Source organism: Solea solea, chromosome 2, assembly GCF_958295425.1.
Source record: "Solea solea chromosome 2, fSolSol10.1, whole genome shotgun sequence".
Lineage (NCBI taxonomy): Eukaryota > Metazoa > Chordata > Actinopteri > Pleuronectiformes > Soleidae > Solea > Solea solea.
This window is the reverse complement of record NC_081135.1, coordinates 29,248,936-29,261,974: the sequence shown is the minus strand read 5'-3', so window position 1 is coordinate 29,261,974 and position 13,039 is coordinate 29,248,936. Positions and strand designations below refer to the sequence as shown.

Here is a 13,039-nt window from a genome sequence, read left to right as displayed (position 1 = left end):
TCCTGCATTATTTACATTTACAAAGACATTCAATACTGTGTTAGTCCATCACTAACAGTCCGTACTGTCACCCTGACACAGTTTTATACTGTTTACTGGCAACAGCCGGCGATGTGCTGCTGAGGACGGGAATTCAGACGGTCCAATCAGTGAGATGGAATAAACCAGAGGGGACTATGATTATGTCAAAGATGACGTAATGCCACAAACAACTGGCTTCAACTTCCCCATCCACCCTAATGTGTGCTGGACGGGTTTGTACAGTACTGGGGTTAACATTAGAGTTGGGATGGTACCACTTTTTGTGATACCAATACCGATACCGATATCACAAACTCGAATATCTACTTCAACTTCTTCCTTTCAAACCTTTTTTATTCTAAATTTGATCATTTATTTTGCTGTGTGAATAATAAACATCTGATATGATGATGATGATGTTCTGATCAAGACACATTTAGCATGGCTGTGATTTTATTTGTGTTCATTGGGGTTTAAACATAGATGAGGGAAGTGAAGATTTAAAAGGATGGGGAGAAAATGTTTTGCCATACATTTCTGGACAGTGTGTGACAACACAGTTAAAAAATAATCAAAAAAGCAGTCTGGAGGTGAGGCCTGTTCTGGTTACACTTCTGCCTGTTCTTCTCCTTCCTCTTCTTTTGACTTCTCCCTCTAGGGGTCGCGACAGCAGATCATCATTTGCCTCCATCATGTCCTCTCTCTTGTGTCCTCTTCTGTTACACCCGCTGTCCTCATGTCCTCCTTCACAACATCCATGAACCTTCTCTGTTGGTCTTCTTCTTCTCCTCCTGCCCGGCAGCTCCATCTTCAACATCCCTCGTCCAATATAACCACTGTCTCTCCTCTGCATGTGACCAAACCATCTCAACCTTGTCTCTCTTACTTTATTTCCAAACTGTTCAACCTGTGAATACAGTATACGAGTCAAATAATAGCGCTAGTTTAGAGCTGCAACTAACGATATTTTCACGATTAATTGAGTAATCTCGAGTAATCGTTTGGTCCACACTAAATCAGTGTTTCTCAAACCTGGAAATGATGAGCAAATAAACTATCAAATATTCACATCTAAGAAGCTGAAACAATCCGAAATCTTGTTTAAATCATGAAAAAGCTTCAAACCGATTAATTGGTTATCAAAGTAGTTCATTTAGTAACCGATTAATAATCGATTCATCGAGTAATTGTTTCAGCTCTAGACTAGTTAAAAGCGAGAATAGCAACACTTTCCACTTTTCCATGTAGATTATAAACTATCTAATCAACACAGTAAAATTCACTATATGTATGCTACATAACAATGTTAGTGCATCCATTAAAACTGAAAAATAGATGCAAGATTATAACAGAAAATGACAAATATATTTCGTATACGTTCCTTCCTTGCACTTCAACAAGGCAGACGACGACATACAACATGAACTTTACTTCTTTCTGATGAAAAATTGCGTGATCTTTTTTCTTATTTGTGTCAACTTCAAACCGTATATCAGGGGGTTGAAGATGGGAGGAATGACAAGAAATTCAATGGACATAAAATTCCCGACGTGGTGTGATATACTCTTGTTGCCAAATCGTATGAACATCAAGTCAAAAGACATACTTACAAATAAGATAGTGAGACAGAACAGATGTGGCAGACATGTTTGCATAAACTTGCTTCTGTTCTCACTGGAAATGATGCATTCTTTGATCAGGTGGATGTAAGACCACACAATAGAAAAGAAATACAGCACATAAATGGTGTAGTTAAACGCCGGAACACCAACACTGGCTAATGAGGCAGTACAAGCGAGTCTATTGACAAAATAATTAATACAGTAGATTCTTGGTATATGTGAGCCACACACTCGTGCTAATGATGTTGCTATTGTCCCTTGCAACATCAGATAAATGGGTACAAGCCAAGCGATGGACAGAAAGACACATATTCTTCCCTTCGTCATCACAGAGTTGTATGTCAGAGGCTGACACAGAGCCACATATCTGTCAAAGGCCATTAATGCTAGAAGAGTTACATCTGCACAAACCGAGGAGTGCACCACAAAGCCCTGCAGGAGACATCCACTGTAAGAGATGACATGAGTGGAAGACAAAAGATCACTGAGTAATCTTGGATAAAAACCTGTTGTCCCATAGAGTCCATTGATGCACAGGTTACATAGGAAGATGTACATGGGCTTGTGAAGAGATTTGTCCATACAGATTGTCACAATAACAGTCATGTTTGCCAGGCAAATCACACCATAGCACAGCAGGGTGAGAGCAAAGAGAGTGACTCTGTGGTTTGCTGTGCCGTTAAACCCCGTCAGAGTAAACATAGAAATGACTGAAACATTATCCATCATATTCAAAGTTCTCTCCTGCATTATTTACATTTACAAAGACATTCAACACTGTGTTAGTCCATCACTAACAGTCCGTACTGTCACCCTGACACAGTTTTATACTGTTTACTGGCAACAGCCGGCGATGTGCTGCTGAGGACGGGAATTCAGACGGTCCAATCAGTGAGCTGGAATAAACCAGAGGAGACTGCGATTTTGTGAAAATGATGTTACGCCACAAACAACTGGCTTCCATCCACCCTAATGTGTGCTGGACGGGTTTGTACAGTACTGGGGTTAACATTAGAATTGGGATGGTACCACTTTTTGTGTACGATACCAATACCGATACCGATACCGATATCACAAACAAGTATCTACAGATAGCGATACTAGCCCGATACAGCAATTATATACCATTGATGAACTCTGAAGCTGTTAACAACACATTTATGCCGAGTAATTTCAAAGACATAATTCTCCGACTTTGTTACAAATATTGTTGTGACTAACAGCCCAAACATGGTTGAGTTTAAATGCTTTTGCTCTATTTTTTATTTTAGATTTTTACAGTCCGTGGATTGTGTCGCAGTTTACATTTGTATCTGTCCAAGATCCGATCCAGTGATTTTGACCAATATCGGACAGATACTTACCGATACCGATTCCCATCACTAGTTAACATCGTTAAGTGTTTTTAAATTGAGGTGCAATTATATTCTTTTCAGAAATGTCAGTTTTTAATTACACGAGGTTGAGCCTTTCATATTTAAATAGTCAAGTCTGTTTTATGGAGGGCAACAGTTTGGACCACCATGTTTTTACAACATAATACCATAATGGGTAACTAAAGGCTACTTAAGGCACTTTTCCATGAAGAACACACACTTGGCACAGTCATCATCATCATCTACCGCTTTATCCTCCACCAGAGGGTGGCGGGGTGCTGTGCCAATCTCAGCTACATCGGGCGATAGGCGGGGTACACCCTGGACAGTTCGCCAGTCCATCGCAGGGCCACACACAGATAGAGACAAACAACCATTCACTCTCACACTCACTCCTATGTTCAATTTAGAGTGTCCAATTTATCTAATCCCCACATTGCATGTTTTTGGACTGTGGGAGGAAGCCGGAGAACTCGGAGAGAACCCACGCACACACGGGGAGAACATGCAAACATGACATATATAACACACAACCATAAACAAAACAAACAAAACAGTGCCCAGTTTAATGGAAAAAAAAGAATTCATGAACTCATGATCCTTGACATATGACATGAATGGCCCCCATACACTCTCAAAGAAATTGTGCTTGCCCGATCCTTTCCAGTGAGAGGGTAGACAACATCTGTTGCCTCCACTGACCCACACCAGGCCCATGGACATCCTTCCAACACAATACTTTTTCACTCTTCGTATAAGTAGGCTCTTCTGGATATAGGCCAAACAGGAACAGTCTTCGGTCTAGTAAAAACTTTTTAGAATTTTTTTTTTCAATTGCACCTCTTATTCCTTCCTAGAACAATACGGTCATATGGGAGGTATAGCAAAGACAGACGCATTCGTGATCTCCTATTATTCCATATTAACCGTTTAAACATCCTTTTAATTTGAGAAAAGAAGCCAGGAGGAGGTGATAGGGGAATGTTTTTAAATAAATAGAGTATTTTTGGTAACACATTCATTTTTAATATATTGTTTCTCCCTATCATCGAAATTGGTAGTGGCATCCATCTTTCAATTGTTTCAATTTAGTTCTGTATTTATGAGATTATAATTTTTTTCTACTAATTGTTTTAGATCCGGCAAAATTTTAATCCCCAAGTACTCAAACTGTGAAACAACATTAAATTGTAATACATCTCGAGTTGGGTTGGCTCTCTCACTTGCATTTAATAACAAGATCGAAGACTTGGTTTTGTTTATTTTATAACCAGAAATACTACTTAATGACTTGGTTATTTCCAGAATAATTGGCATAGACTTACTTAAATTTGACAAAAACTAAATTACATCATCTGCAAAAAGGGAGATTCTATGACTTGCTGGTCCAACCAAAATCCCACTAAGCTGAGGGTGGGAACGTATTGCAATCGCCAATGGTTCTATTGCTAATGTGAACAGCAAAGGAGCAAGCTAGCAGCCCTGTCTACATCCTCTATTCATTTGAATTGGTTTTGAAATATTTCTATTTGTCATAATTTCAGCAGACGGATTCTTATACAATATCTTAACCCATTTTAAAAATTTGGTTCCACAGCCAAATTGTTCTAGAACCTGGAAAAGGTACATCCACTCTACCCTATCAAACGCCTTTCAGCATCTATTGACAGAAGAGCAGTGTCTGGTGCATCATTATTATAATGAATTATATTTAACACTCGCCTTACATTGTGAAAGCCCTGCCTACACATTATGAACCCGTTGGGCTAAAACCTTAGTGATTATTTTTAAATCAGAATTTAATAGACTGATAGGTCTAAAATGTTCACACCTATTGGGGGGTTTACCTTGTTTTGGCAAAGGGGCAATCATTGCTGTATTCATTGTGGAAGGGAGGTCGTTTGACTGAAACACTTCTTTAATCATTTCCAGCAGGGGGGCCATTAATTTACCTTTAAATTTCTTGTATAGATCACTCAGGAGACCATCTGGACCGGCTCTTTTCCCAGATTTCATCTTGTCAGTGGCTTGTTCTATGTCTTTTATAGTAATTTCTATGTTTAAATCATTTTCATCTTCCTTTGAGGTCTTAGGTATATCCAATTTATTTAAAAATATATTTATATCCTCTGATCGTATTGTTGTTTGTGCTTTATACAGCTCTTCATAGTAGTTTTTAAAAGCCGTATTAATCTCCTCTGGGTCCAACAAAACCTGACTATTTGATATAATGGATGTGATAGGTATTTTAGATTCCAATTGCTTTATTTGCCATGCCAACACAATTTTGCCAGCTTTATCTCCTTGCTCATAAAACAATTGTTTAAGGCGCAAAAGGCTCGATGCAGCTCTAGAAGCAGAGTGTTTATCATATTCTGCTCTCAGAAACTCTAACTCTTCTCTAATTGTGGATTATGGTCTCTATTGACTTTGTCTTGAAGTACTTTTATTTTACTTTCTAATTGTGTCTTAATTTCTTGATTCTTTTTAGATTTAAAAGCTGTATAGCTAATTATATGTCCTCTAAGGAATGCCTTAAACGCTTCCCATTTCGTGCACGCTGTTGTTTGTGTGGTATTTATTTAAAAAAAAAAAATTTGTTATCTTAAGTATTTCACCAAGTCTTCATCCTGTAAGCATTTATGCTGAAATTGCCATCTCGGAGGGTCTCTTTTAAGCTTCGCATCTCTATAGACCAAACAGCAGGGGGCGTGATCCGAGCAATCGCGAACTTTGGATTGCAATATGGTAGAGATAAGAAAATAATCTATTCTAGAGTAAGTATGGTGGGTGCCTGAATGACAGGAATAGGCTTTAGTATTTTGATTCTTTTCCCTCCATACATCCATTAGCTTTAAGTCTCTCACAAATCTCTGGATTGTAGCTCTACAGCTAACATGTGAATGATCTATTCCACTTGATCTGTCCAATTTTGGGTTTAGCACACAGTTTAAATCTCCCCCAATTATATGAGAACCCTGAAGAGTAGACAGAGTAAAGAAAAGATCATTGTAAAAGGTACTGTCGTCCGAATTAGGTACGTATATATTTGTTAAATTTAGAAATTCAGAAAAAAGAGTGCCCTGGAGAATCAAATACCTTGCCCTTTAGTCCTTAATGATGTTTTTAATTTGAAAGGGAATTGACTCGTGTATTAGTGTCATGACCCCTCCAGATTGGGATGAGAATGGTGCTGTATACACATTGCCCCTCCATCTCCTCCTCACCTTTAAAAGATTGTCATCAAGGAGATGAGTTTCCTGTAAAAACACTATGTTGGAATCCATCTCTTTCAATTTATTCATAACTTGTTTAACTTTTTGGAGACGTTGTAGACCCCTTCAGTTCCATGTTATAAACCTAATATCTATACCTCGAGACATAAGTACTGTATATTAACTTATTTATAAGGTTGCCTTGTAATTCGAAACAAATGTTTTTGGGCACAACAAAAGCGGATGATAGAACATACATCCAACAGGTAAAACATAAATATTTCCCTTCACCTTCATTGAGCCTTCTTTGATGTTCTTAAGGAACACATTCGCTTCTGCAGGTGCTTTGAATAAATGTGTCTTACCCCTATAAGTCACCAGAAGCTTAGCAGGATGAGCCACTCCATGTCTGATGTTCATCTTTCTCAGCTCTTCACGGATAGAGTCAAACACCTTCCTCTGCTGGAGCAGCCCATTGGCCAAATCTGAATAGAAACGAACTTGTTGATTGTTGTATCAAATGTCATTTCTGTCCCTCGCAGCCTGGAGGACCGTCTGCTTGTCTTTGTAATTGAGAAAACGCATTATCAGTGCTCTTGGGCGCGATGTAATGTCCCTCTTCAGTCTGATCCTATGCGCTCTTTTTCCAATACGAATGGCGACAGAGGTGTCTCATCCCCTCCCAGCGCATCTCGTATCCAACGCTCTAAGAACGCGCATATATTGGCTCCCTCGGCTCCTTCTGGCATATTCACGAGTCTTAAGTTATTCAGACGTGACTTGGTCTCCAGGTCCAAAAGTTTGTTCTCCATATCCTTGTTTTCCTTTTGCAAAATGCACACTTTGGTCTGTGGACCAAGTACCTCATCCTCAGTGCCAGATAAACGAAGTTCCGCCTGCGAGACGCGCTCATTGCAGTCGCCCATCTCCTTTTTCAGGTCTCGTATAGCTACCGTTATGTTGTCAAGCTTCGTGGTGAAACCTGTTTTCATTGTAGCAATCTCATCTTTTACTGAGCCCAACATGGCCAACACTTGGTCAACTTTATCTCCCACAGACCCATCTTTTTTGCCAACCGCCGGCTCTCCATCTGCTGGCTCTATATTAGCGTCTAGCGTAGCCATGCTGGTGTTAGCTTTCGGGGCTTCATTGCCTCGGAGATTGTAGTCGAATAGCTTTGTCTGTTTGGATTGTGGCTCGTTCTTCCCCTTTTGTGTTTTGGTTGGGTTAGCCATATCTTGCTGTGTTTTTTCCCTCTTCTTTCTTTACCGTTTTTGTGCGTGAGCAGGAGTTTTAAGAAGTTATTTTGAAAGCAACTGCAGAGCGAGGCAAGCACGTCCTTCTACTTGGGCACCATACCCGGAAGTCCAGGTTTTTTGCTTTTCCATTAGTGATAGTACATTTTTTGGTACCAGCTCTGGCGAAGTTCCAAGCGAGCTGAGCGATACTATACATGAGGTCAACAGACTACCGTCCACTGATTGGTCAGATCAGTTAAAAAATCCAAAAACATGCGTTAATGTCCAAGGAAATGTCTAAAATCTCAACAGTGAAAAGAGGAGTCTTTAGCGACAGCTGAAAGCAGTGATCGTGAGTGGTGAGCCGCATCACAAACCCTTTTTGGATGGCATTTTCTGAATTTGTAGGTCATGGCCCCAAGGAAGAAGAGATTTGCCAGGGCAAATATAGATATTTTTTTAAAAAAATTACAAAATTAAGGCACTCTAAAGTAAACAGTGCCTGCCAGTTTCCCTCACTGGTCGTCACTTCTTCATGTCTCCTCACAGTGGCGCTGCTCAAATGACTGACAGAAAGTTACCTGGATGGGATAATGGTGGATAAAGCTACGTTAAGAGATGCCTCATCCACATTATGCACTTTGTTCTTCATGTTGTGAATAAATAGAGAAATCCTTCACTTTGAACTTTTCACGGACGTTTCGTTTTCTTCTGTGAGACAGATATGGTGATGTATCGCTATACGATTGTCTTGCAATATATCGATTATCACAGAATTGTTGTAGCGTGATAATATTGATATTGTTGACCGTGTATCTCGTATCGCATAGTGAGAAATCCTGGGATTCCTGCCCCCCTAAAAGTGGATTGCAATGTTTTCTAAATGAAGATAGTCAACATCTTTATATTGTCTGAATTGTCATTTGATGTGTGAAGACCAAGTTGGCAACCAGTCGTAAAATCACCTATAGGATCTAAAGTCCTGTTTTCAACAGGTGTACACTGATATATGCCTGTGCCGTGTCGAGCTGACATTCTGGTCTGTATGGCTGCAGTCCAGTGTGGTGATTGCCATGGCCCAAACATCTATGGGCCCTGACCCAGTCTCTTGGAATCAGTGACCTAACATTTACTGTTTGTGTGTGAAGTAGGGCCCAGATTTGTGTTGTTGTGAATGTTCTATTACTTGACCTCTGAGGACATTGCTAAATGTTTTTCCTTTTATTATTCACAGCGTCTAAGTGTCTCCCATTAGATCGGCACACACTGACCACTAGATCATTCTTAGCTCACTAACTGTGTTTCCTGAGACTCTGTTGTTTTTCATTGAGTTACACCAGGGACATCATAGCAACAACAGCTGCCTTTCATCAGCCTCTGGTGTAAGTTCATCTGGAGAGTGGTGGCAATCACGTCATCTGTGTTTTCAACATTCTTACCTCACATATGTTTACATTGTTATATAGTATACATTAATTTCCTGTACACTTACCCAAACTGGACCCACTTTTTCCCCTTACTCTTCCCTTAACTTTATAGTCTATCTAAAGGAAGTTGAGAGGTGTTTATCTTGGACGAACTGTGTCCATATAGTTTGTGTTTGTTTTTGGCTGATATGTTTCTTCCATCTGATGAAAGTCAAATAACAACAAATGGTAACTTAAGCAAACAGTTAAATAACTTAAATAAACATTTTGTTGACTACACTTGCTGTAAATTTCATATTTTAGATTAAGAAAAATTAGTAATTTAAACATTAAATACATCAAACGGGTAATCAAAAAACAAAACTAAATATATATAAAGGTTAACCTGTGCGATAATCTAATAATTTAATTTTCCATAATTACAGGTTGCACATTATGTAGATATCCTTATGATGTTTTAAATAACTTGTCATTTATTTTATATTCTTATTTATATCGAATTTAACAAAAAGAAATGTTGAGCATAATTGAGCATCTTTTCTGACCTTTTTGCTGCTGCAACAAGTGAATTCCCCCAGGATCAATAAATTCTAATCTAATCTATGAATGGGAAAGTATTCCTAAATTGGTAATAATCAAGTAATAAAGAGTATTTAAATAATAGTTTCCCATGTAGCTCTAAAGTCTGCTCGGTGTAGTAGTACTATGAGAAGGCGCCTGGGTTATTGGTCACTTCTTAAAACCTTTTTTCAACTGTTTTTCAACTGTACTCGGGCGCTGTTACCTTTTTTAACTCATGACTTGTTTGTTTTTTAAAAAAAATAAATAAATCTCTCTACATTTTAAACACCCCTCAACCCAGTGGAGGTGGTGGGAGAGAGGAGAATGACTGCTAAGCTCTCGTCTCTCTCCCACCCCCTGCAGGACACCAAGCACTGCTCTCAGTAGACGACACATAATCAGGCTACTCATCCCACGTTCAATATACTTTACACAATTGCAATATACGTCCTTTGTTTATCCTATAAATATCAAGCCCATACTATATATATATTCTGGAAACTGTCTATAATGTACATTCCTTTCTCTTTTTTTACTTTTTATAGTCTGGTACTTCCTTGGAAATGCATGTTTATTATTTATTATCTTTATCTTTACTGCTACAAAGTCAAATGTTTTACTTTTTTTTAGACATTTAGATGTGAATGATTTTATTGAATTGCTTTTAAACGTAATGTCCAAATGAGATTTAGCCAGGTCTATCTGTATGTAACGTTTACTGTCTGAGAGGCCAGTTGGACACCCCTGCTCTAAGACAAATCAGCTGAAACACAGAGTAGAGCACAACTCATTCTCCACTGTCTATATCAGTGGAAGCTCAGGCATTAAATAACAACCAATTACCAAATAACCAAAACAACAAAAGTCTCATTGACGCTTGTATATCAAACCTTCAGGCTTAGTTTAATCCTTTGACCTGCCATCAAACACAAAGCTATCACTCTAGTTCTGATTTTAGTCAGGATCAGTCCGTAAATAATGGGGTTAAGTAGCGGTGGGAGCATGAGAAACTGTATCGCCATGAAGTTCCTCACATTCTGCGGCACAGATGTCGACCCGTACCTGGAGTACATGGTGTCAAAGAGCAGGGCAGCCGTGACGTTAATCAAGCACAACAAATGTGGCACACACGTCTGCGTGAACTTCCTCATGCTGTCCCTGCTGCTCAACGCCGCCTTCACCACTCGCACGTACGAGCTCAGGATGAAGACCACGTGGCCGTTGTAGAAGGAGATAACGAGCAGCCCGACGATGTTGTTCGCCATCGTCGAGCTGCAAGCCAGTTTGACGACGGCCCAGTTCTCGCAGTAGAGTTTATTTATCTGCGAGCCGCACAAGTCCAGCGTGGACGTCAGCGACACAACGATGACCTCGCAGCCGAGCGGCACCAGCCACGTCAGACACACGAATGCAGCCGTCCTCCTCGTCGACATGATGGAGTGGTACTTCAGCGGGCGACATATGGCCACATATCGGTCGTAGGCCATCAGGGCTAAAATTGAGAAGTCAATAGTTGCGTAGGAGTATATGACAAAGTACTGCAAAAAGCAGCCCACATATGATATCACTTGAATGTCGGAGAGAAGGTCAGACGCAAATTTGGGGTAAAAGGCCACAGTGCCGTAGATCCCGTTCACGCACAGGTTACACAAACAAATATACATGGGTTCATGAAGGGTCTTGTCCAGTACTATGGTTAAAATGAGACACACGTTCACCAGCAAGATCACACAATACGTCAATACAGTGAGAGATAACAGTGTGCCTCTGTAGTTGGCTGTCGCATTGAAGCCAGACAGTGTGAATACAACAACAAGTGGATTACTCATTTCTGAAATGAGCAAACAGTTAGTATAAGCAGTAGTTAGAGAACAGGTGTGTTGTGCATGGAAAAGGTGGAAATCTGTCTGTGTGGTCAGCTGTGTGCTCTGTTGCGCGACACAGCTGAGTTAGGACTTTATAGAAGACAAGCTTCACTCTGCAGCAGTGTGTGTGTGTGTGTGTCTGTGTTCAAGCCCTGACGTCATGGTGATCTGGGACACTTCAGTGTGTTTGTGTGTGTGTTCTTGTATTTGCACTTTGTGAGGACCAAAAGTCGTATAAACCATATGGAGTGAGGACTTTTGGCAAAGTGAAGACATTTTGCTGGTCGTCACTTTCTATCACCTTTTTTCAAGGTTAAGACCTGGTTTTAGAGTTGGGGTTAGATTTGGTTTATGGTAAGGGTTAGTGTTAGGTAGTTTTGATGGTTAAGGTCTTCTTCGTCTTCTTTGCCTTCTTCTTCATCTTTGTCTTCTTTGTCTTCTTCGTCTTCTTCATTTTCTTCTTTGTCTTCTTCGTCTTCTTCTTCATCTTCTTCTTCGTCTCCACCACAGTGGACCATGTTAGTCCACAATCTTCATCCTAGCCAAATCAATCCCAATATTGTAAATTAGATTATTTTTTTAAGTTTTCATTTATTAAAAGTATCATTCAATTTGATGTGGAATTGATGTTTACAAAAGTGTCAAAAAATTGCACGTTTTTCTTAAGAAAAGACACTTTTTTGTTTTTGAAGACAGTTTGAAGTTGCACTGTCTCCTCTGAATGAGGGACGTTTACAGTTAAAATAAATGCAGACTTGTTTTGAATAAATTCTTTGTTCTTTCACCATTGTAATTTGTTTTTAAGAGGGAACAAGTTATAATGTCAAACTGTAAGTTTCTCTCTTCCAACCTGTGCAGTGCAACAAATGTAGCCTGTGTAGATTACTCAGGAGAGGCACTTTATTAGGTACCCAGGACCCTGAATAAAGTGTCAGGAATGACTCCTGCTGCTGTAGTCCATCTGCTCAAAGGTTTGATAATAACTTTATTTATAAAAGCTGATGTTACAAAGTGCTTTCACAGAACAGATTAAAGAACGCCAGAAATACAATATAACAATAATTAAAAGTAAATAAAAGACAAATTCACAATAAAAATGGGTTTTAAATAGTGATTTAAAGGATGCCACTGATTCTGAAAGCTTCATCTCCTCAGGCAGGTCATTCCAAAGTCGAGGGGCTCTGACGGCAAAGGCTCGGCCTCCTCTGGATTTGTGCCTTGACTTTGGAACAGTCAGGACTCGGAGGGCCTGTCGGAGGACCTAAGACTGCGCCTTTGGTCGATTTAGAGTGTCCAATTTTGCCTAATCCCCAAATCTGCATGTTTTTGGACTGTGTGAGGAAAGCGATGAACCTAGAGAAAACCCACGCACACCTGGGGAGTCATCATCTACCCATCAAGAAAAAGGACAAACTTAGAAATAAACCTATGCTGTTGAAAATATAACCTCCTTGACAAAGAAAGCCTGGAGCACAATTCATTACCAGTTAAACCAGGGGTGTCAACCCCATTTTTAGTTCAGTGGCCACATACGACACAATTTGATCTCAAGTGGACAGGAGCAGTCAAATAATAGCATAATAACCTATTAACAACAAGCACTTGAATTAAATGTTTCTCTTTATTTTAATTTAAATGAAGTATCTTTTTACAAAACATATTATGAACAACCTGAAATGCAATTTCAACAATATTATGCCAAAGTTAACCATTT

General features: G+C 39.5%; 2 protein-coding genes across 2 annotated transcripts; both read right to left on the bottom strand.

The window, feature by feature from the left end:
• Positions 1-1,433: 1,433 nt before the first annotated feature.
• LOC131455306 (olfactory receptor 2C3-like) lies at positions 1,434-2,372 on the bottom strand. Its single transcript, XM_058622856.1, has one exon. The coding sequence runs from the start codon at positions 2,370-2,372 to the stop codon at positions 1,449-1,451; it is 924 nt and encodes a 307-aa protein (XP_058478839.1). The 3' UTR covers positions 1,434-1,448.
• Positions 2,373-10,215: 7,843 nt separating this feature from the next.
• LOC131455228 (olfactory receptor 11H6-like) lies at positions 10,216-11,332 on the bottom strand. Its single transcript, XM_058622736.1, has one exon. It carries the CDS (start codon positions 11,287-11,289, stop codon positions 10,345-10,347), a length of 945 nt encoding a protein of 314 aa, XP_058478719.1. The 5' UTR covers positions 11,290-11,332; the 3' UTR covers positions 10,216-10,344.
• Positions 11,333-13,039: the final 1,707 nt, after the last annotated feature.

Coding starts and splice junctions, on each gene's coding strand:
- LOC131455306 (XM_058622856.1), bottom strand. CDS start 2,372: ATGATGGATAATGTTTCAGTCATTTCTATGTTTACTCTGACGGGGTTT.
- LOC131455228 (XM_058622736.1), bottom strand. CDS start 11,289: ATGAGTAATCCACTTGTTGTTGTATTCACACTGTCTGGCTTCAATGCG.